Source organism: Protomyctophum bolini, assembly GCF_963924005.1.
Source record: "Protomyctophum bolini genome assembly, chromosome: 6".
NCBI lineage: Eukaryota > Metazoa > Chordata > Actinopteri > Myctophiformes > Myctophidae > Protomyctophum > Protomyctophum bolini.
In genome coordinates this window covers 47,614,202-47,640,374 of record NC_137867.1, presented here as the reverse complement: position 1 = coordinate 47,640,374, position 26,173 = coordinate 47,614,202, and the positions used below count along the sequence as shown (strand labels likewise).

Genomic DNA, 26,173 nt, shown 5'->3' with positions numbered 1-26,173 from the left:
CTATTATCACACAGGCTGGCTGGGATACCATGTCGGCTACAAAGCACTGCTTCTCTCTGCATGTTCGCAAGGCCCTTAATACAAAAAGACCTTAATACAACAAGGACAGAAGGAGAAGGATACTTTATTTACAAGTTCTCTCTCTCTCTCTCTATCTCTCTGCCCCTCTCTCTCTCTCTGTCTCCCCCTCTCCCTCTCCCTCTCTCTCTCTCTCTCTCTCTCTCTCCCTCTCTGCCCTCTCTCTCTCTCTCTCTCTCTCCTCCCTCCCTCTCTACCTCTCTCTCCCTCTCTCTCTCTCTTGGCATTCTTTCTCTCCATCTGTCAGACTCAGGAATGGATGACGGAGAGTTGTGCGTTGCTTAGCAACTAGCAGTTGCCACGGCAACCTGCCCAGAACTCTGTGTGTGTGTGTGTGTGTGTGTGTGTGTGTGTGTGTGTGTGTGTGTGTGTGTATGCGTGTGTGTGTGTGTGTTTCCTTTTTATCGTCAAACAGGGAGAGAAATGAAATTGATTAAAGGAAAAATCAAACAGGTGATGAGAGCAGAGGAGACGAGGTTTAAGGAGACGAATATGAGCAAGGCTGTCCACAGTTAATCAAAGCCATCAATTCAATAATCATGTTTTGATTTAACCCGTTCTGACCCGAGATCAGATTCTAAAAAATGTCTTCTACATCCCGACAGTTTTCTGAAAAAGCTATGTTTCTATGTCAGTCAGTCGTTCTTCGATTTTATTTCAAAAATAGCAGACCTACAAGCTCATAGCGCGCCACTCGGTGGCGCGCTATGAGCTTGTAGATCTGCTATTTTCATAGCTAAAGCATAACATAATGCTAACACCAAAAGGGGGTTCTCGCCCAAAATGGGTTAACTCAATAATCATGTTTTGATTTGAAAATAATCGCAACGTGTGTGTGTGTGTGTGTGTGTGTGTGTGTGTGTGTGTGTGTGTGTGTGTGTGTGCGTGTGTGTGTGTGTGTGTGTGTGTGCGTGTGTGTGTGTGTGAAATGAAAAAGCATCGTCATTTTGCTTGAGGTTTACGACACTCAGTGAAATTGTGCACTAAATTCTAAGCTTCTATAAACTCATTAGTCCGTATGGATTCCTCCAGCTCCGCCTCTTACAAGAACCCGACAATAGGGTACGTGCATGACCGGATTATTATTATTATTAATCGATTCATCGTTCTGTGTAATATAACAATATACATGATGGTACGTTATACCCTGAGGCTATAGCTCTGGTCCATAGCTCTAATGCCGTTTTATTTATGTTATAGTGGTGACTTCCTCTGGTCCATAGCTCTAATGCCTGTTTATTTATGTTATAGTGGTGACTTCCTCTGGTCCATAGCTCTAATGCTGTTTATTTATGTTATAGTGGTGACTTCCTCTGGTCCATAGCTCTAATGCTGTTTATTTATGTTATAGCGGTGACTTCCTCTGGTCCATAGCTCTAATGCCGTTTTATTTATGTTATAGCGGTGACTTCCGGGGCTGGCATTAAATGCAGACCAGCCTCTCGTCTTTATTAGCGTCATTAAAAAAAAAATATAAAGTTTTTGCTTCTCACCTAAACAGGGCTCAGAGTGCTTCCACTATAAGGAAAGTAGGCTTTCTATAAATGACAGAACCCGCCTTTGTTTTGGTGAGAAGCTAAAACGTTATTTTTTTATTTACGTTAAAGAGGAGAGGCTGGTCTGCATTCATGCGAGCCCCAGATGTCATCGTAGCTCTAAATGCAACGGCATTAGAGCTATGGACCAGAGCTACCATGAGGCCACACGCGCGCGCGCACACACACACACACACACACACACACACCACACACACACACACACGTTCTGTGTCTTGTCTGTGTTTAACCCATTCTGACCGGGAACCCATTTTGGTGTCAGCATCATGTTATGCTTTAGCTATTGAAAAATAGCAGATCTACAAGCTCATAGCGCGCCACCGAGTGGCGCGCTATGAGCTTGTAGGTCTGCTATTTTTGAAAAATCAAAGAACGACTGACATTTTTTAGAATCTGATCTCAGGTCAGAATGGGTTCATCAGACCAGTGTGTGTCCAGTGGAAACCTCGTATGAATCTGATCTCAGGTCAGAATGGGTTCATGGCCACATGGTTTGACCAAACAAACGGGTGCAGCCCCTTATGTGCAGAAGCAAAGATATGAGTAAAAAACGTTCGCTATGAAGAATATATATTCAAAGATTTGAGCCACATTTTTTTTTTAAAAGCAGGAACCTACAAGCTAAAAAATAGCAGATCTACAAGCTCGTAGCGCGCCACTCGGTGCTGCGCTACGAGCTTGTATAGGTCTGCTTTTTTCCGATATCTAAAGTATGACATAATGCCTTAAAACACCCAAAGGGGTTCCTCTTCCCGCCCAGAATGGGTTATTATCACACCTCGAGGGTCAACTGACCCGCCTTGGACCCTCCCTCCCCCCCCTCCCCCCCCCCCCGCCCGGTCTTCAGTTACTAGGCAACTAGGGAAGCTGAATGAAGGCTGCTGCACATCACTGAGGAATACAGGGGGAGAGAGACCATGCTCCTCAGTGGAGAGAGAGAGAGAGAGAGAGAGAGAGAGACACACACAGACAGAGAGAGAGAGAGAGAGAGAGAGAGAGAGAGAGAGAGAGAGAGAGAGAGAGAGGAGAGAGAGAGAGAGAGAGAGAGAGACACACACAGGGGGAGAGAGAGAGAGAGAGAGAGAGAGAGAGAGAGAGAGAGAGAGAGAGAGAGAGAGAGAGAGAGAGACACAGACAGAGAGAGAGACAGAGAGAGAGAGAGAGACAGAGAGAGAGAGAGAGAGAGAGAGCGACACACAGACAGAGAGAGCGAGAGAGAGAGAGAGAGAGAGAGAGAGAGAGAGAGACACCAGCCTCAACGCTGAATACAGAGGGCGAGAGACATACAACATAGCCTCTGGTTGAACTCATTGATCCAAAACACTTGTTTCTTATTCTTAACCCATTAAGGCCCGACGTAGACATCTTAACAATGACTTCTAAATCATTTCAATACATTATCTGAAAAACCTCATGTTTCTATAACAGTGTTTCTCAATATTTCATGTCAAGGACCCCAAATATTATCTGTAATTGGCCCCCGACCCCCCCCCATCTGAAAATATGTTGTTCCAGGGACCCCCCCCCCCCCCTCCAGAAGCAAAGATATGAGTTAAAATACTGCACCAATGTTTCCACGATGAAAAGCAGCAAAGCAATCACGCCATATCAAACAAAACAGCTGAGCTCAAGTACAATTAAGGTACAATTTCGGGGGGGTTTTTAACACCTTAAAATAAATGTAGTCGTCGGGCTCACAAAGAGAGAAAATATCCACAGGTCTGTCAAGAAAACTTGTATTAACCCAGACGGTTACGCCACCGTCTGGGCACCCGACTGGTAATCCAGTCGCAGTGTGCCGCGGGTTCGACTCCCGAGCCCGACACGGCCTTTACTGCATGTCTCCCCCCCCATCTCTCTCCCGTTTCCTGTCAGTCTGCTGTCTGTCCCTTCAACAAACCAATAAAAAGGCGTAAGGTTGATGTGGTCTCTAGCCTGCCATGCGGTCTACATCCAGTCTATGAGGTTGATGTGGTCTCTAGCCTGCCATGCGGTCTACAGCCAGTCTATGAGGTTGATGTGGTCTCTAGCCTGCCATGCGGTCTACAGCCAGTCTATCAGGTTGATGTGGTCTACATCCAGTCTATCAGGTTGATGTGGTCTCTGGCCTGCCATGCGGTCTACGGCCAGTCCATGAGGTTTTGGAGCTGGACCGGGTGATCTGGACCGTCCGTACACGACTCCATGAAGCCAGACGGTTGTGCTCACAGCTCACAGTTCACTATAACGTGCCGTTAGCGTGTGTAAACAATGTGCTTACATAACCTTCACAGTGAGACGCCATTGAAGCGTGCGTGTGCACACATGTTCCCCTCTCACATGGGAAGCCTAGCAGAAGAGAAGAAGGGCCGCAGCCCATGGGGGCAGTCAGACAGATATTTTGTTTACAGTCTATGCCGCCACCTTCCTACGTAGACTATAGATTGGTCAAAACAAAATAACTGGTCATTGAAACAACAACCCACACTGGACTTAACCCACTCCTCATTAATGGTAAAACAATAGAACAGGTAGACAGCTTCACATATCTTGGACTCACACTGGACAATAGACTGAGGTTTGATCAACACGTTACATCTATCCAGTCACGCTTTCAGCAAAGACTCCATGTAATCCGCAAACTAAGAGCATTATTCAACCTGTTCTGTTGTACTGTTCTGCATGTTTCTACACCATACTGTCCATGCCTAACAGGAACAAACTTTTCAGTATCACCCGTATTGCTTCCAAAATCATCGGACTTCCTACACCCACACTTTCTGATTTGAACAATAACGCCGTCACACGACTAGCACTCTCGATATCAAATGACACTGACCATCCTCTGTATCGTTTCTTTAACCTCATGCCATCTGGACAAAGATACAGAACCTTGCCGTGGAAAAAGGTCCGTTTTAGTAGGAGTTTTGTCCCCTCAGCCATCGCGGCAATAAAGATTATTATTTATTAATGCATTTCTGCCTATACTTCCGTCCCAGTGGGTTGTCTCCATTCCCAATAGATAGTTAGATAAGTTACATATAATGAGTTACCATCTACTTTAAGGCCTGCCTGCCTGCCAGCCTGCGGCTAAAACAATGGTGCTAATAAGTTGAAATGAGCAGCTGATTTCTAAATGCATTTTGTTCAACACAAAATACCGTGTTCAAAGTTCAGGAGACTTCAGGGGGGGAAAAAAAAGCAATTCTCCTGAACGCTGCCTTCCTTCTGGCATGGCATGGAAAGCAGAGGAGAGGAGAGGAGAGGAGAGGAGAGGAGAGGAGAGGAGAGGAGAGGAGAGGAGGGGAGGGGAGGGGAGGGGAGAGGAGGGGAGGGGAGGGGAGGGGAGGCATTTTGCATGTCTTTCACCATGTAGTAAATGCTGGAAAGGGCAGTTGTTTTATAGGGCAGGGGCTGAAGCCTTCCTTTGATGTCTAATGTGTGCACACGTCCCTGTGTGGGAAGTGTGTCACAACCCAAGGCTGACCTGTAAGCTACGCTACGGTACGGTACGGTGAGAGAGAGAGAGAGAGAGAGTACGGTACTGTACACTGTACCGTTTTTTACACAAACATGATGTAAAACCTCATGCAAATACACACACACACACACACACACACACACACACACACACAGCGCTGCATGGACCGCTGGCCATACCACTCTCACGCTGACAACCTTACATGCGAGTGAGAGCCCCAGAGCGTCACGGAACAACGACTGTGTGTTTGTACAACGGCAGCGGGTTCTCAGGCGGCTCTCTTTGGGGTGGAGCGGCGGTAAAGTGCCTGGGGGGAGGAGCGGGGGGCTTCGAACCCACCGTGGCTCAGGAGGTATAGAGCAGGTCGTCCAATGATCCATTATGGGTCAGCGGTTCGAATCCCGGCTCCTCCTCCTCCTCCCTTCTACATGTCGAAGTGTCCTTATTGGGCAAGACACTGACTGAACCCTTTGGATAAAGGCGCTACATAAATGCACCAATTACCATCAGGGTATAGAGCGTCGCAGTCCCTCCCCCTTTCAGAACAACGAACGGCCCAGGAAATGAAAACGCAATGCATTTCCCCATAGGCAGTTCTTATTTAATTTATTTAAAGACCTTTTAAGCGTCGTACGAAGCCAACTGTTGTCGTGTGTGTGTGTGTGTGTGTGTGTGTGTGTGTGTGGGGAGGAATTAATTAGCATAACGACCAGATTGGGGGAGAAAACGGGTTTTGCATCAGCAGCTAAAAGTGGTTCTCGAGCGCCAGCTATTTCTGTACATGTTAGAAAGCGTGTGCCTATTTATATAACATGTTAGAAAGCGTGTGCCTATTTATATAACATGTTAGAAAGCGTGTGCCTATTTATTTAACATGTTAGAAAGCGTGTGCCTATTTATATAACATGTTAGAAAGCGTGTGCCTATTTATATAACATGTTAGAAAGCGTGTGCCTATTTATATAACATGTTAGAAAGCGTGTGCCTATTTATATAACATGTTAGAAAGCGTGTGCCTATTTATATAACATGTTAGAAAGCGTGTGCCTATTTATTTAACATGTTAGAAAGCGTGTGCCTATTTATATAACATGTTAGAAAGCGTGTCCTATTTATTTAACATGTTAGAAAGCGTGTGCCTATTTATTTAACATGTTAGAAAGCAGGCTTTCTAGTCCTGAAAAGTTGCAACGCGAAAATGGAAGCCATATCGTTCTCACGATAAAGGAAATCTAAAATCTAATCTGCCTAATGATGATGTCACTCAAATCTTTGCTTCTGGGGGGTCCCTGGAACGACATATTTCCAGATGGGGGTCCGCAGCCAAATAAAGATGATTCTGAGGGTCCTTGACATGAAATAGTTTGAAAACAACCGACATAGAAAGTAAAACATAGGGTTTTCACAAAACTGTCATGATTTAGAAGCCTTTTTATTTATTTATTTAATCGTCCTCAGGCCTAAATGGGTTAGGGGGCAGAATCCGTGTGTATCTCCACACTGCTACTTTTATGTTTTCTGTAAATCAATAATAACCTAACTATAATAATAATAACTTTGTCACACAAGGCGTGCCATGCGAAAGTAGAACAAAAATAGCAGATACGCAACAACAAGCGCGCAACGTGAGATCTGCTATTGTGACCAAATAATAATAAGAATAATTACATTGAATACACAGTTTACACACCCTATGACCCTAATATCACATTTCCGAGGAAACCACCTTGGTGTGCAACGCAGCCAGCCGCGCGACTACTGGCCAATCACAGCAGGCCTTTCCTAAATGGTGCATTTATAAAGCGCCTTTATCCAAGGCGCTTTACATAGATTGTGCATCACATTCACCCATTCACACACACATTCATACACCTTTACATAGACTGTGCATTACATTCACCCATCCACACACACATTCATACACCGATGGCGGCGGAAACCATGCAAGGCACCAACCAGCACATCGGAAGCAATTAGGGGTTCAGTGTCTTTGCTCAAGGAACACTTCCGACACTATACCTCTGGGGGAGCCCACAGCAGGGTTCGAACTGGCAACCTTGCAGTTACCATCCGGGGCCACTCTACCCACTGAGCCACCGCCCAGCCCCTACAAGCAGAGGTCAGTCAGTCTGTCGCTCAAGAAGTCTTGAAAGTGAAAGCAAAAGAGCCCTTTTCTGTACTCCGCATCGACAGGGGAATGCAACAGATGGTACTTGGTTTATCTCCATCTCTCTCTCTCTCTCTCTCTCTCTCTCTCTCTTATTCTCTGAGGCTACAGTCACACATAAGAGACGCTCGCGTGTCTGTGTTTCCTCTGTGTAGCGGACGGACAGACGGACAGACAAACAGACAGACTGACAAACGGACAGGCGGACAGACAGACAGACAGACGGACGGACGGACGGACGGACAGCTCCAACTCATTCTCAAAGCCTCTTGGTTTGACGAGACAACCTCGTTTGACGAGGACGGGAACCCCTGTTGGTCTTTTTTTATTTATTTTTAATGAAAATGACTGACATTAGAAACATAGGGGTTTTTTTTTCAGAAAACTTTCATGATTTAGATAGAAGACATTTCTGTAGAATCGTCCTCAGGTCTAAATGGGTTAAGAAAAGCCCAGTTCTAGATGGAACCTCCAACACAGGGACAATGGGGAGGACTTGATTAACCCATTCTGACCTGAGATCAGATTCATACGAGGTTTCTACTGGACACACACTGGTCTGATGAACCCATTCTGACCTGAGATCAGATCAGATTCTAAAAATGTCAGTCGTTCTTCGATTTTTCAAAAATAGCAGACCTACAAGCTCGTAGCGCGCCACTCGGTGGCGCGCTACGAGCTTGTAGATCTGCTATTTTTCATTAGCTAAAGCATAACATGATGCTAACACCAAAACGGGTTCCCGGTCAGAATGGGTTAAGAAGCCCAGTTCTAGATGGAACCTCCAACACAGGGACAATGGGGAGGACTTGATTAAGCAGCCCAGTTCTAGATGGAACCTCCGACACAGGGACAATGGTTCTAGATGGAACCTCCAACACATGTAGGGACAATGGGGAGGACTTCATTAAGAAGCCCAGTTCTAGATGGAACCTCCACCACAGGGACAATGGGGAGGACTTGATTCAGGAAATACATTTCATGGAGAAACTGACAACACCGTCTGAGGCTACAGGAAGAAAACATGGAGGACAAAATAATGGTCCAAATGGACAATATTTAAGAGTACATGAGGGGGAGGGAGAAATGATAGCAAATGCCTAGAAAAATGTAAAATAACAAGCAACGTTTGAAACGCAATGTCGATGTCTTTTCATTTTCTTTCTTTTTTGTTCATTCATTTTGTGTATGTTTGTGGTGTTGTAGTTTGTACTGTATTTTCTGCCCAGTTCTAGGAGAATAGCTAATGAGGACACCAGCAGCTGCTAATGAGCAGATACATGATAGGCCTGTTTGGTATTTATTTAATGGCGTTTTCCTAGACGGGCTTGGAGCAAAGATACAGAACTTCACAGAATGCTTAGATTGTTGGAATCACAATTAAATTGTGCAACGGATGGTGTGAGAGAGCCTTTTTTTTCTCTATCCTTTTGCTGAATAAATAATAATATACAGACTGGAAAAAGGAACATGGGAGCTGAGGGACGGTAGAGAGATGTACGGTAGAGAAGAAGGATATTATTAACCCATTCTGACCTGAGATCAGATTCATACGAGGTTTCCACTGCGGACACAAACTGGTCTGATGAACCCATTCTGACCTGAGATCAGATTCTAAAAATGTCAGTCGCTCTTCTATTTTTCAAAAATAGCAGACCTACAAGTTCGTAGCGCGCCACTCGGTGGCGCGCTATGAGCTTGTAGGTCTGCTATTTTTCAATAGCTAAAGCATAACATGACGCTGACACCAAAACGGGTTCCCGAACAGAATGGGTTAAGGCTCATTAAAACAGAACTAGAACAGGGTACCGTTGGGCGGCGATCAGGTGTGATCAATTGGCTAATATAAAAGGGAGTGTTTGGTGTCGTTTTTGGGTAGCAACTCTTTATTTTAGTTTTAGTCATATAGTCTATAGTTTATTTTAGTTTTAGTCATAATTATAGTCTCGACTTGAATAAGGTTGAAAACCACTGCTGTATTAAGACAAGTAATCACAACTTATTGAATGGTGAATGCAGGAGGGAGAGAGAGAGAGAGAGAGAGAGAGAGAGAGAGAGAGAACCACTGAATGCAGGAGAGAGAGACAAGAGAGAGAGAGAGAGAGTACCACTGAATGCAGGAGAGAGAGTCAAGAGAGAGAGAGAGAGAGAGAGAGAGAGAGAGAGAATCACTGAATGCAGGAGGGAGAGACGAGAGAGAGAGAGAATCACTGAATGCAGGAGAGAGAGAGAGAGAGAGAACCACTGAATGCAGGAGGGAGAGAGAGAGAGAGAGAGAGAGAGAGAGAGAGAGAGAGAGAGAGAGCCACTGAATGCAGGAGAGAGAGAGAGAGAGAGAGAGAGAGAGAGAGAGAGAACCACTGAATGCAGGAGAGAGAGAGAGAGAGAGAGAGAGAGAGAGAGAGAGAGAGAGAGAGAGAGAGCCACTGAATGCAGGAGAGAGAGAGAGAGAGAGAGAGAGAGAGAGAGAGAGAACCACTGAATGCAGGAGAGAGAGAGAGAGAGAGAGAGAGAGAGAGAGAGAGAGAGAGAGTACCTCTGCAGTGAGGATTCTCTAAGGGAGGATGAGAGACCTAGAAGAAGAAGCGTTAACCCATTTAGACCAGGAGGAAATATCTTCTAACATCCTGACAGTGTTCTGAACAACGCCATGTTTCTGTTCTGTGTCAGTCGTTCTCCCCATGTTTCTGTCAGTCGTTCTCCCCATGTTTCTGTCAGTCGTTCTCCCCATGTTTCTGTCAGTCGTTCTCCCCATGTTTCTGTCAGTCGTTCTCCCCATGTTTCTGTCAGTCGTTCTCCCCATGTTTCTGTCAGTCGTTCTCCCCATGTTTCTGTCAGTCGTTCTCCCCATGTTTCTGTCAGTCGTTCTCCCCATGTTTTCTGTTTCGGTCAGTCGTTCTCCCCATGTTTCTGTCAGTCGTTCTCCCCATGTTTTCTGTCAGTCGTTCTCCCCATGTTTCTGTCAGTCGTTCTCCCCATGTTTCTGTCAGTCGTTCTCCCCATGTTTCTGTCAGTCGTTCTCAGACATGTTCATGTCAAGGACCCCCAAGATTATCTGTAATTGGACGCCGACCCCCATCTGAATATATGTTGTTCCAGGGACCACCCCCCCCAGAAGCAAAGATTTTAGTTCGCTCTGAAAGAATATATGTTCAAAGATTTGCGCAACATTTTCACGATTTTTCTAAAATAGCAAAATAGCGCGGCTATACGAGCTTGTAGATCTGCTATTTTTCCAATAGCTAAAGCATAACGTAATGCTATATATATAACACCAGAAGGGTGTTCCCGCCCAGAATGGGTTAAGTACTGTAACACACTGTTGGGAGGCCCGTGGGCTGCTCTGGTTCCCCAGGTAGTCCGTCTAGACGTCTGGGGTGTTGTGCCATAATTCGCTTATTTCCATCGCTCAAAATTAAAAGAAAATTGTGTATATATATATATACCCTCTCTTCATAATGTAAATAATATCCCCAAGCGGCAACACTTTACTACTTATTTCGATGGGAATAAGCTAATTAGTACAGGCATTATATGGGGAAAAAAGGGGTCAACCTCCAACTAATTGCAAAAAAACCAAACTCAGCTGATTTTGTATCTTACATTATGTCCTGAATAACATACAAAAAGTTGCCTGAAATTGTCTGAGGGGAAAGTGTTGAAAATGGCCTGTACAGTATGGCCACCATAGACATCCTATATAAGGCAAATCATTTCAAATTTTCCTTTAGCTTTAAGTAGCATGTGACATGTCAAACTAGGGTGTTTTCATGATGCTGAGTCCATTCCAAGCATTAGTTTTGCATAAAAACACTCCTTGGGCTAATAACGGCCATAGCCGTCATCACAAATGTGATGAGGTCAGCACATTTGGGCACAAGTGGCTATGGCCGTTATTGGCCCAAGGAGTGTTTTTATGCAAAACTAATGCTTGGAATGGACTCGGCATCATGAAAACACCCGGTATGTAGGAACTACTGCTATGTAGGAACTACTGCTATGTAGGAACTACTGCTATGTAGGAACTACTGCTATGTAGGAACTAGTGCTATGTAGGTGCTATGTAGGAACTACTGCTATGTAGGAACTACTGCTATGTAGGAACTACTGCTATGTAGGAACTAGTGCTATGTAGGAACTACTGCTATGTAGGAACTACTGCTATGTAGGAACTACTGCTATGTAGGAACTAGTGCTATGTAGGAACTACTGCTATGTAGGAACTACTGCTATGTAGGAACTACTGCTATGTAGGAACTAGTGCTATGTAGGAACTACTGCTATGTAGGAACTAGTGCTATGTAGGAACTAGTGCTATGTAGGAACTACTGCTATGTAGGAACTACTGCTATGTAGGTGCTATGTAGGAACTACTGCTATATAGGAACTACTGCTATGTAGGAACTACTGCTATGTAGGAACTACTGCTATGTAGGAACTACTGCTATGTAGGAACTAGTGCTATGTAGGAACTACTGCTATGTAGGAACTACTGCTATGTAGGAACTAGTGCTATGTAGGAACTAGTGCTATGTAGGAACTACTGCTGCTATGTATGTTCTGCCTGGCACCCACTTTGACTGAGTTTTCTTCCTAAAAAAAATGGCAAAAAAAAAAGTGCCCTTGAAAATAGCCGATCTACAAGCTCACAACGCGTCGCGATGCGACACGTTGTGAGCTTGTAGATCGGCCATTTTCAGCATGCAACTAATTGTAAAAATGAAGTCTAGTTTTTTTATTTGTTGACGAAATTGTCAGAAATATTTAGTCTTAGTTTTAGTCACCTTATAGCTTAGCTTAGTTTTCATTTACTTTTCGTCAGACTTAATAAAAAAAAAGGTAAAAGGTAGACATCGACGAACATTTTTCGTCGTAAGTTTTAGTCGACGAAATCAACACTGCAAAGCTAGTTAGTTAGTTGTTTAGTTAGTTGTTGATCTGCTGCTTTTAGCTGTTTTATTTTTATCTCATTTTGAATCCTGAAAAAGCAACACTTCTGGACATGTGGTTTCCACCTGACAGAGAGCATTTGTAGAAGCAGCCTCAGGTCTAAATGTGGTCTAAGTGCTTAACCCATTCTGACCTGAGATCAGATTCATACGAGGAGGTTTCCACTGGACACACACTGTGTCTGATTACCCCATTCTGACCTGAGATCAGATTCAAAAAAAAAAATGTCAGTCGTTCTTCGATTTTTTCTAAAATAGCAGACCTACAAGCTCGTAGCGCGCCACTCGGTGGCGCGCTACGAGCTTGTAGATCTGCTATTTTTCAATAGCTAAAGCATGACATGATGCCAACACCAAAATGGGTTCCCGTTCAGAATGGGTTAATGAAGTTAAATTCCACCATAAGAAAAAGGGATGAAAAAAGAAAAGTTAATCAGGGGGGAGGGGGGGGGGGAAGATAAATATAGCCCGCTCAGTGTGTCTAAACTTCTCGTTTGGCTCGTTTAACTTGGTATATTCCAGGTATAAACGACAAGAAAAGATCAGAGGTTTTTTTTAGGCTGCGTTCATATTTATTTTGCTCTCTTGGGCTTACAAGGGGGGGGAAAATCACACCTGTGTGAACTGAGTGGGTCACCCAGAAGAACTTCCAGACCCACAAGAACGCGCCCAGAGTGCCAGCCCCGGTTCCGGCAAGCCGCCCCTCGTCCGAAACGGTCGAGAAATGACAGAGTTACTGTGTGGGGGAATTAGCATTTAGCAGACACACCTCTCCCTCTCTCTCTCTCTGTAATTAGCAGGCAACAGTGCAACACTATCTCTCTCTCTCTCTCTCTCTCTCTCTCTCTCTGTTTCTAGCACAACAGCGCCACCTTTGCCCCTACTGGTACTCAAAACATAGGGACAGACAAGACATGCACATCCACCAAGCCGAACTTAGGCAGGGGGCCGATCGATACCTTTATATTTAGTCGACTAAAACTAGACTAGGGGCTCGTCCGTCTGGGATAACTTGTATGAATGAACATCCAATAGAGCACCGTCTGACGTCACTTTCAGTAGAGGGCGTCAGTCCCCAGGTTCATGTATTTGTTTAGTTGCATTGAAATCGCCATAGGAGGATTTTTAGATTGCTTCATATAACAACTGTGTTTGATAAATAAACATGTCACCCACGGCCGCTTCACTCATATGGATATGAAGAATCAACTGACTGAGAGAAAACGCTAATGTTACTGCTGCTGAATTAGTTAGATTTTCGCTAGAAGCAGACTGTATCATATATGAGTGACTGACTGTTGCAAACGATACAGAGACACCTCCCTGACAATAACGCAGAGACATCTTGTTTATTTTTGGACCACAACGCTTATAGTAGACGATATTAAGATCACCCCATGTTATTCTCCATAGAGAAATTACTTCCGCAAACCAAGGGAATCGAAGGGATGAGCGAGTTACGTCAGGACTTCGGTGCTCTATGGGAGAGAGAGAGATGGAAACAAATCCATCAGCCCAGAGGCAGTGATGAAGACCAGGGGCCCTGGAACCTTCATCACTCTGACAGTGATGAAGAGGAGCCATGCTGCTCAATGTCAGCCCCTTTAGAGCTGAGCTCCATTCTACTAAATGTCTTCTAGATCATGACAGTTTTCTTTTTTTTCTTAATATATTTTTTATCCCACGATTTTGTAACCCATTTTTCACCCCTGTGTCAATCATCTACTGTGATCCTGGGCTCTACACACCCTCCGCCAACCTGGGGAGAGCAACGGACTTAACTCATGCTTCCTTCATGCCTGAGTGTCCAAGTTGCTCCTTTACAACCTGACAGGGGGGAGTTTCCCTGGTTGGACGTAGCACGTGTGGAAGGAACACGTTATTCCAACCAGTTCCTTTCCCCTCCATCAGGCGCCCCGGCTGGCCAGGGGGAGGCCGTTTAGAGACCAGGATTACTGCATGTTTTTGTGAGGGTACCTACCCTAGGGGACACGGAGAGAACATGAAAACTCCACACAGAAAGGCCCTTTCGCCGACCCCGCCTTCGGGTATGGGCACTGATGACGCGGAGGAGGAAACACGCCGCCAGCACCCACAGTGCCCCGAGCGGGAATCGAACCCAGGACCTTCTAGCTGTGAGGCGGCAGCACTATACCAACTGTGCCACCGTGCCCCCATGACAGTTTTCTGAAAAAACCCTACGTGTATGTTTCCATGTCAGTTGTGCTCAAACTATATCATGTCAACAAGGACACCCAAAATTATATGTAATTGGCCACCGACCCCCATCTGAAAATATGTTGTTCCAGGGACCCCCCCCCGCCCCCCCAGAAGCACAGATTTTAGTTTAAAACGTTTGCTCTGAAAGAATATATTATTCGAAGATTTGCACTACATTTTCACGATAAATAGCAGACCCGTACAAACTCTTGTAGATCTGCTATTTTTCAGCCAGTACAGTAAGTATAATTTAACTGGCATAATGCTAGTCGTCCGGAGCTATTCTTTTCCCATGGTTGCCCTTACTCTGTTCTCTTGACCTTCCATATTAAACTCATAGATGGCAGACACGTGCGATTGCATGATTATATGATTATATCCTAATAGACTCAACCAGTCAATCCGGTTCACTTTCCCTTGAAATTCAAACTCCCTTTTCTGTGGAAGTTCTTGACATCAGACTTCCCAGTATAACTGACATTGATGTCGTCATACTGTACATCACCAGGTCACTTAACCCATTCTGACCTGAGATCAGATTCATACGAGGTTTCCACTGGACAACCCACTGGTCTGATTGACCCATTCTGACCTGAGATCAGATTCATACGAGGTTTCCACTGGACACACACACTGGTCTGATTAACTCATTCTGACCTGAGATCAGATTCTAGAAATGTCAGTCGCTCTTCGATTTTTCAAAAAATAGCAGACCTACAAGCTCGTAGCGCGCCACTCGGTGGCGCGCTATGAGCTTGTAGATCTGCTATTTTTCAATAGCTAAAGCATAACATGATGCCGACACCAAAATGGGTTCCCGTTTCAGAATGGGATAATGAACTAGTTCTTTTCCCAAATAGTGGTCGATAAAAAAAAAAACATACTAAATGCATGGCCATGAGGGACCACATGCAATACCTTCACGGACCACCAGTGGTCCACCACCACAGACCACCTGTTGAAAAACCCATGGTCTAAAAAATGAAACAAAAGTCAGGTCAGACTCACCGATCTTCTGGTTGAAGATCTTGTCGAACGTCAGCTCGTCCCTCTCCTCCAGGTATTTCTGCATCACGCTGCGGATGCTGTTCACACGGGAAACAAATGATAACATACGTTAATAATATTATATCAGAAGAGGCTGCGGATGCTGTCCACACGGGGAAGAAATGACAACATACGTTAATAATATTATATCTGAAGAAGAGGCTTTGGATGTGTACACACTAAACCCAAGCGTTTAGGTTATAAACTGTTTTAAACACATATTTGTAACACTTTTTAAACGTGTCACAGTGTTTAGATTATAAACAGAAGAACATGTTTAATCGCCCGTAACACTTTTTAAACACATAAACGTGTTTAGTTTTTACAATCAAAGTCAGTCATAAATAGGTGTTTAGAATTCAAACACTAGGTGTTCTCGTGAGGTGTTTGAGTGAACTCGTGTTCTACTGTATTTTATGACCATTAATAAACCATTTGGCATTTTATTATTACACACACTGGTGTTTAGGTTTAAACGTGTCACATGTTCCAGGGATTTACAGTGATAGTAGTGGTTAGCTTGAATCATCTGTTGGGTTGGGTTGGGATAAGGAACTGTGGTGTTTGTTTAATTGTATTTAATTGTATGTAATGTGTGTATATATTTTCCTTTTTCTCATCTACTTTGTCTTTTTTGTTTGGTTTTATTTTGCATTCATGGACAACATCCTTTGCGTTTCATTTGTGTTGCCATGTGTGTTTTGGGGGGAAAATAAATTGTTTGAAAAGTCAATGTCAAATAAGAAAATTTAATTAATAAACATATCTGATATCTGATCGGTCGTACAACATTAATTAACCACTTTCAAATTCCCCTATTCTGGCCATGTCATTATATATATATATATATATATATATAAGAAGTTAGAACTATGTTTAGAAGTATATAGACAAATGATTTGCATTACAAACATCGTGGCAAACCAATCAGGGCCCAGTATGATATCATGGGGCAGGTATGTGGGGTTTTTTGGCCACCAATCAGGGCCCAGTATGATATCAATTCAATTCAATTCAAAGGGCTTTATTGGCATGAGAAAACATACGTTTACGTTGCCAAAGCAGAAAGAACAATACAACAATACAGCAATACAATCAAAACAAAAATGATGTACATTTGAAGGTCAGAATCTTCAATAGATCAAATTCTATGTATACCAAGGTCACTCGATGCAGGTATAGTGCAGGAATATACACAATGATTACTAGTCTTTAGGGTGGTTGTGTTCCATTTGATATCCTTCTCCTATCACAGCAACTCACAAATCTTGCTGCTGTTTTATTTGCACATTGTTGTACTTCGCCCAGCAGATATGGGAGTTTTTTTGTCATTGGTCATGTTTTCAAAATCTCCGTGTGTGGTTGTAATCTGTGGGAAGTATGTATGTGTCTCTGATGTCTTGGTACAGTGGACAGATGGTTAGGAAGTGTAGTGTTAGGGCCCAGAATGATGAGATGAGATTCCAGACTAAATATCTTTCAGTCTGGTCATGCCAGGCTAATAAAAGACCACATCACTCAGTCTGATGTGACACACAGGTATGTATGCGCCGCGCACTGTTGTTTTAGTCGACTAAAAACCAAGACGAGAAATGTTTCGTCGACTACCTTTTTTCACTGACGAAAACTAAATGGAAACTAAATGAAAACTAAGCTATGATGACTAAAACTATAGTTTAGGAATAAATGTATAGGACAGTTTCGTCAACAAATAAAAACTAGACTAAAATGTTAGGAAGGGACTAGTACTAGTGGACAAGAGATCCAGTATAAGTCATTTCACACTTGGTTGCATGCTGAAAAGAGCAGATCTACAAGCTCACAACGTGTCGCGCTGCAATGCGTTGTGAGCATGGTCCCGATATAGAGTTGGTAAATGGGAATTGCAGAGGGCAAAGTTCAGAGGTTCAAAGTTCACATAATGTGAAGCTAAACGAATGCACTGGTGACAAAGTATCCCAAAGGCATGGCTGTCTGTCTGTCTGTCCTCCCTCCCCTGCTTCCATGTCCACGTGGTGTGGTGATCCGTGAGCCAGAGTTTGGGACTCTCCCTCTGCCACCTGTTCCCCTGACAGAGTCAAGTGGCAACAGGGGAGTGAAGGGGGGGAGGGAGGGAAAGGAAGGAAGGGGACACGAGTCGAGGGAGGGGAGGAGGAGGAGGAGGGGACACGGGGGAGGAGGGGAGGGGAGGGGACACGGGGGAGGAGGAGGAGGAAACACGGGGGAGGAGGGGGGGGGGGAGGGGGAGGAGGAGGAGCTAAGCAGGCTACCTTGGGTGAGTGTGTTAATGACGACAGGGCTTGGGACAGCGAATCAATTAGCACCCCCTCCACGGACCCATTAGCACCACAACAGTGCCCTAAGCACAAACCCAAACAACCAGTGTGTGTGTGTGTGTGTGTGTGTGTGTGTGTGTGTGTGTGTGTGTGCACTGTACACCAGCAGAACATGCACTAAATAATCCCCCAGCATGCAACCTGGCGGTCTCCCTCTGACGCGCATCAGAGAGGCTATAGTGTGTCCGTGGATGTTTGCCAACGTTAGCAATAAGTGGCCAAAAGTTAACCCATTCTGACCTGAGATCAGATTCTAAAACATGTCTTCTACATCCTGACAGGGTTCCATTCTGACCTGAGATCAGATTCTAAAAAATGTCTTCTACATCCTGACAGTTTTCCATTCTGACCTGAGATCAGATTCTAAAAAATGTCTTCTACATCCTGACAGTTTTCCATTCTGACCTGAGATCAGATTCTAAAAAATGTCTTCTACATCCTGACAGTTTTCCATTCTGACCTGAGATCAGATTCTAAAAAATGTCTTCTACATCCTGACAGTTTTCCATTCTGACCTGAGATCAGATTCTAAAAAATGTCTTCTACATCCTGACAGTTTTCCATTCTGACCTGAGATCAGATTCTAAAAAATGTCTTCTACATCCTGACAGGGTTCCCGCCACAAAATGGGTTAAAGAACTCCAATTCAAATGCAGTACAGATATTAATATAGGGTGCATTTTGCATCCCATAACACAGTTTATAGTTAAAGGGACTCAATAAAACAACGACCTCTGCATCCACGGGATGCATATACTGTACTGTTTTTTATTCTAGTTTATTTTGCCATAGCTGTATTTATAATACTCATTTCTTCTTCCGTTTTCTAAATGAATATAACCACATTTATAACCATATAAAATGAAATGGGAGTTAAAATGCTGCGATTTGTAAAACATTGAAACCCTGTTTACATCAATATCGAGTAGTTTTGTAGCGACCCACTGACCATATTTAAAAAAAACTCAAACCGAGCACCCCGTTATCACTTAACCCATTCTGGACTGAGGTCGATAAAAAAAAGGCTTTCTAAATCCAATCCTTGGATCTCTATTGGGCCACGGGCCGGACCCCCCCATCTCAAAATATGTAGTTCCAGGGACATTTTGTTCGCTCTGAAATATATATATTCAATGATTTGTGCCACATTTTAACGATTCTTTTAGCAGACCTACAAGCTGTAGATCTGCTATTTTCAGCATGCATTGTAAAATGACTTATACTGGATCTCTTGTCCACTATAGTCCCTTCCTAACATTTTAGTCTAGTTTTGCATTTGTTGACAAAATTATCAGTATATATATTTAGTCTTAAAGTATTTATTTAGTTTCCGTCAGTGGAAAAAGGTAGTCGACGAACATTGTTGTTAGTCTTATAGTTTTTAGTCGACAGCATGTTTCTGTGAACCCGGAGAACGGGTGACACACACACACACACACACACACACAGTCACACACACACACAGTCACACACACACACACAGGAACAAGAATGCAGGAAGTGGCCTGCACAGTGAACACTTCCTCATTCAGCAGGCTGCTCTGAGTCACCGGCAGCAGCCGCTGACAACGCAAACAACGCCATAAACATTAACCCACTTAAAATATAGGCTGCATTTTGCGTCCCAAAAACGCAGTGTTATAGTTAAAGGGACGCAATAAAACAACCACCTCTGCACCCACGGGATGCACTATACTGTAGCTACTACTGTTTTTATTTTCTCCTATGTTTTTTATTTTATTATTTTATTTTACGATGTTTTATTTTGAGTTAGTGTTTGTAAACAATTGTAAGTATTGCCTTTGTTAAATGTTTGTCTGTGGAAGACTAGCTTTTGTCAAGGCAAAAGCTAATGGGGATCCTTATAAACAATAAACTGTACTGTTTTTTTTTATTCTAGTTTATTTTGCTAGCTGTATTTATATAATACTCATTTCTTCTTCTGTTTTCTAAATGAATATAACCCACATTATAATAACCATATAAAATGAAAAATGGGAGTTAAAATGCTGCAATTTGTAAAAAAAAAAAAAAAAAAAAAAAGACAAAATATGACTATACTAACGTTGTTGAAGTGGGACTCATAAAATATCCCTGAGACTAATTTCTAAAAGACCACTGCAGTAAATTGTGAGCATTTTAACCCATTTTGGGAAACTCTTTTGGTGTTAGCATTTAATACGTTATGCTTTAGCTATTGAATAATAGCAGATCTACAAGGTCTGCTATTTATTTTATTTTTTTAAATCGTGAAAATGTGCCTCAAATCTTTGAATATATATTGTTAACAGAGTGATCATTTTAACTCAGTTCTTTGCTTCTGGGTTGGGGTCCCTGGAGGAACAACGTATTTTCAGATGGGGGGGTGGGGGGAGGCATGTTACATATACTTTTTGGGGTATGAGCACCAGAGTAGTATGACTATGAGTACCAGTAGGGGCGCTGTTGTGCCAGAAACAGAGACAGAGAGAGAGAGAGAGAGAGTGCTGCACTGTTGCCTGCTAATGAGAGAGAGAGTGAGAGAGAGAGAGGGGGGAGAGGAGAGAGGAGAGTTGCAGCACTCAGTTCACACGAGTGTGATTTCTTTCCAAGCTCAGAACTTTCCAAAAGGAAAAAAATGCCAGTAATGTGTCGTATTTAAGCTCCATTAACTATATTCTGGTCATCCCTGCCCGACCTTTGGACCAAAACACACGACCTAGTAACGGCAGTTTGTTTCAGAGTTCCACCGGTAAGTCTACATGTCTGGATACGGTTATAAGTTTCAGTTATACAATCAAGAAAATCAATTCAACAGGTTTCAGATTACTTTTCCAGTAAATACTAATCACTACTAATACGACTGATTTGATTGGAGGATCAATCGTTCAGCCGTTCTGCCACAAAGAGATATCAGCCGTCATCATAATTATCTCCATGAATACACGGTGCACTAGGGATGGGACGACCGTAACGACCGTAACAACGGTTAACCCATTCTGACCTGAGATCAGATTCATACGAGGTTTCCACTGGACACACACTGGTCTGATTAACCCATTCTGACCTGAGATCAGATTCTAAAAATGTATATATATATATGATGATTGATGCTATAGCATGAAAAAAAATCAATTCAACCTCCCAGTGCAGTACAAGACAACTCCAGGCAGGCGCACGCACGTGCGCCGCGTTCATGCATGCGTTCATGCACGCCACAGGCTGCACGAACTGATCCCAGTGCAGTACAGTACAAGACAACTCAATGTCCACTATAGTTTAACCAACTGATCCCAGTGCAGCCTAACATTACTAACTAAACTCCTGGTTAGAACACACTGACCCACAGTCTCACACACACACACACACACACACTCACCGCGTTCATGCACGCATGCAGCATTCATGTGTGTTGCTACGTGCTAGGCCAATGTTACTACACACACACACACACAAAAGTGCGCGCACACATACCGCGTTCATGTACACACACACATGCACGCACACACGCACTGCGTTCATGCACCTATACAAGCTCGTAGAGCTTGTAGATCTGCTATTTTTCAATAGCTAAAGTATAACATAATGCTTCGTTAAGACACCATGGATGAACACACACACGCTGTGTCGCATGTTGGCGTATTGTTGGTATTCTCCGAGTCTGCGCTGCTCTCACCGAACTGACGGCGTGCTGCGCTAATCTGATCCCAGATCAGTGTGATCGCTGTAGCACTTCATGCTGTTCCCTACTGATCAGGTGGTAATCTGATCCCAGATCAGTGTGATCGTCGTAGCACTTCATGCTGTTCCCTACTGATCAGCGCTTAGTCTCACGTTGCCTCTCGCAAGTTCCAAATGCTTCGTTTCCGTCTGGAGCAACGGAACTTCTATCACGAGTAAAAATATAAATGCTTCCGTCATACAGTCTGGAGCAACGGAAGCTCTGATCATGAGTCCAATATAAATGCTTCCGTCATACAGTCTGGAGCAACGGAAGCTCTGATCATGAGTCAAATATAAATGCTTCCGTCATACAGTCTGGAGCAACGGAAGCTCTGATCATGAGTCCAATATAAATGCTTCCGTCATACAGTCTGGAGCAACGGAAGCTCTGATCATGAGTCAAATATAAATGCTTCCGTCGTACAGTCTGGAGCAACGGAAGCTCTGATCATGAGTCAAATATAAATGCGATGTGTAAAATGCCGTTTACACATCATCTCATTTAAACCTGCAGATTTCCCAGGCAAAAGTAGCGATAATATTCTCATACTGTCCAAATGTATTTATAAGCTTGAACTGTAGATCGACCATTTGAAAAATGTTGGAAAATCTTTTCAACATGGATGGAAAGTAACGATTATTAGGACGATCTAAACAGATAATAATGGCAATTATGCAATCATGGTGTCACAGGCCTGAAATACAGATGTCTTGTCCACTAAACATAACTAAACTCAGATGCTACTCCATGTGAGCGCAGAGGGTCTGTGAGATCAGAGGGTCTGTGAGCTCAGAGGGTCTGTGAGATCAGCTGGGCTCCAGAGGGTCTGTCAAAGTCTCACCTCCCTGCCAGCAGACCCATCCTGGGGACGGGGAGAATGTGGCAGCGCTACGCTAAGCACACACACACACACTGACACACACACACACGCACACACTGACTGGCACACACACTGACTGACACACAGTCACACGCACACACACACACACACACACAGTCACACGCACGCACGCACACACACACACTAAAATGGTAAATGGTGCATTTATATAGCGCCTTTATCCAAGGCGCTTTACATAGATTGTGCATTACATTCACCCATTCATACACCGATGGCAGCGGAAACCATGCAAGGCACCAACTAGCACATCGGGAGCAATTAGGGGTTCAGTGTCTTGCTCAAGGACACTTCGACAGTAACTCTGGGGGAGCCCGGGTTCGAACTGGCAACCTTGCGGTTCCCATCCAGGCACTCTACCCCTGAGCCACCGCCGCCCCGTAACACTAACACTAACACACACACACACACACACACACACACACACACAGTCTGTGGTTCTCAAACGTTTTCATGCCAAGGACCCCGAAGATATGCTGTTCCAGGGACCCCTCCCCAGGGACCCCTCAACAGGGACCCCCCTCAACAGGGACCCCCCCCCCCCCCACAGGGACCCCCATCTGAAAATATGTTGTTCCAGGGTTAAAAACGTTCGCTCGGAAAGAACATGTATTCAAAGATTTGCGCCACACTTTCACGATTCTACCAAAGATAGCAGGACCTATTGAAAATAGCAAATCTACAAGCTCATATAGCGCTTATGAGCTTGTAGATCTGCTATTTTTCAATAGCTAAAGTGTAACATAATGCTTAAAACACCAAAAAAGGGTTCCCGCCCAGAATGGGTTAATCCATGCGAGCGTTATAAGCTTTGTAAATGTAAACATTAGTCTTCTCTCTGTCCAAAGTGTCCACATCCTCGTCAGCGTCTAATTTATTCAAATCAAATAACAAATAGTTGCTCTAAAAAGCCAATGCATCCGAAACTATAGCACAGAGGTCAGCGGGGTCAACCAAGCCATCGGTTTGGATCAATAATCCTTTATTACTGCTGTTGTTTTAGTCATCAATTTACACATGATCAATTTAAGCTTCCCTTCAGTTCAGCGATGCTTGCAGCAGGAACTCGACTCCGTCTCGTTCCCGACCGCATCCCTGTCGTGGCAATAATCACGTTAAACGAAACCACACCCTCTTATGTAATATTGCTTAATTGAATGTCCGATAAAAATAAACTAGACAACACGTGTTTTCATAGTGATACCAATAAACAGGAACTTAACCCATTCTGACCTGAGATCAGATTCATACCAGGTTTCCACTGGACACACACTGGTCTGATCAACCCATTCTGACCTGAGATCAGATTCTAAAAATGTCAGTCGTTCTTCGAATTTTTCAAAAATAGCAGACCTACAAGCTCGTAGCGCGCCACTCGGTGGCGCGCTATGAGCTTGTAGATCTGCTATTTTTCAATAGCTAAAGCATAACATGATGCCAACACCAAAATGGGTGCCCGGTCAGAATGGGTTAAAATATACTTACGGTAACACTAAAATATATACTACGATGTTTGAATATTTATTAACGATGACCTTTTTTTGCGATCTTCTAAATATATCACAAATACAGTCGACTCAAACTGAGCCTCGGTGTTGAATTCAGTCACACAGTTTGAGCTGAGATGTCTTACATTATAACACATGATAATTAATAATAATACAATTGCAAAATGATGTTATACTATAAATCTTGATTGACATTTATATACCACTTAAATGGTGTAAATAAAAGATCAGTTTCTCCAGATAGGGTCAATTTGCCGATCACAGATAGGGTAAATGCTGATTACCGATCAGAGTGAAATGTATCGGCCGATATGGTGGATCACCGATAGCTGGCCGATTAGAGGCGGTTCTTTAAAGTCTGATCGCCCGAATCTGAGTGAATCTATTATCGCCCTGGCAAAGATCAGTGCGTTCAGCCATCAATCCACTACTAGCCCATTCTGACCGGAGATCAGATTCATACGAGGTTTCCACTGGACACACACACACTGGTCTGATTAACCCATTCTGACCTGAGATCAGATTTAAAAAAAAATGTCAGTCGTTCTTCGATTTTTCAAAAATAGCAGACCTACAAGCTCGTAGCGCGCCACTCGGTGGCGCGCTATGAGCTTGTAGATCTGATATTTTTAAATAGCTAAAGCATAACATGATGCTAACACCAAAATGGGTTCCCGTTCAGAATGGGTTAATCAAATCCATTTTTTATCACCCCAACAATGAATGTAAATATTTAGAAATAGCCAGCATATTTTTAGGCAGATGCTATAGCTATGACTGAGGCTGTGATGTGAGGCTTGTAGATCGGCTATTATTTCCAGCATGAAACCAAGTATCAAATCAGCTATTAGGATGCCATCAATTTATAAAACTGTATAGATCTAGTCGACTAAAATCTTATGACATTTAAGTCGACTAACACTAAAACATTTCAGCTGACTAAAATGTGACGAAAACTAGATTAAAAAAAAATCACACTGAGTGGTGCAACTCCCCCCCCCCCCTCCTCTCTCTCTCTCTCTCTCTCATTAGCAGGCAACAGTGCAGCACTATATCTCTCTGTTTCTGGCACAACAGCGCCCCTACTGGTACTAATAGTCATAAGTAAGTAAGTAGCCTTGCCGAGCCATGAGACCCATAGGGGGCAGGAGCATATCTCCTGTTTCTGTAGCGTGAGGCAGCTTGATGTACAAGTACACCCCCTGGACATGACGCTAGTATATCGCAGGGACTTACCCCCCAATCCAACCCTTGATGCTGAGTGTCAAATGGGTCCCATTTTTAGAGTCTTTGGTATGACCCGGCAGACACTCTAACCACAAGGCCACTGAGCTGGTACTAATATAGTCATACTGGTGCTCATTAACCAACACATAGGTGAACCAACACATTATAGGTAGGTGAACATGGACATTGCTGTTCCTTGGAGTGGTTGCACCGCTCAAAAATGTATTCCAAAGACTATGAAGGAAAAAAGAATCTCTCAAAGGGATCTCCAGATGAAAGCAGAAACACGGCCTTCGATTTCACACTATACTGCTATTGTGTTTTTTCACACTATTGCTATTGTGTTTTTCACACTATACTGCTATTGTGTTTTTTTCACACTACTGCTATTGTGTTTTTTTCTTTCTCCCCTCCTATTTTTCCACATTACATGAGGGCAGACGTGTGTGCACAGCCTTTGAAGTATCTTTCCATCAGTGTGAAGCCGTGTGCCTTCTGTGTGCCTGAATGACCATCTGTGTGGTTAAAGGCGCAGTTAAATGAAAAATAAGTTTTTCACACTTTTAGACCATATCCGTGGTCATCATATGGGCATACCTAACAATGGATGCCAAAACAATGGGAAAATTCTAATTTCTGTGTGTTTTTATATCAAAGGTCCATAAAAACGATTGTATTATTTATTTATTAAAACGAAAACGTGCTGCGTGATGACGTGTAGAGGTACACATCGATAAAAGCCAATAAAAATGAAGCTCACATGTTTAATTCCCCATGTCTGCGCATCCATGCAACACAGCTGCTTCTGATTACAGATTTCTCCGTTTTTATTTCCATTCAGACAGTGTATTACTCGGTTTCAACTTAATCATCACGCTAAAATATGTTTCTGAAAACATTATAGGGTAGAAATAAGCCACATAACAGTAAACTGGTTGTGCTGGGCGACCGTCTGATTTATAAACAAACAACACCACGCTGTTGCGCATAGCATTAGCCACCGTCCCTAGCTACCGTCCCATCG

At 43.5% G+C, this 26,173-nt stretch overlaps 1 protein-coding gene across 2 annotated transcripts in view; it reads right to left on the bottom strand.

The window, feature by feature from the left end:
* grk3 (G protein-coupled receptor kinase 3) overlaps positions 1-26,173 on the bottom strand; it is a 108,981-nt gene that overhangs the window by 64,777 nt on the left and 18,031 nt on the right. For both annotated transcript variants that reach the window (XM_080765900.1, XM_080765901.1), the window contains exon 2: positions 15,439-15,515. In XM_080765900.1, the coding sequence (XP_080622026.1) occupies positions 15,439-15,515 (77 nt within the window). The remainder of the gene's footprint in view (positions 1-15,438; positions 15,516-26,173) is intronic.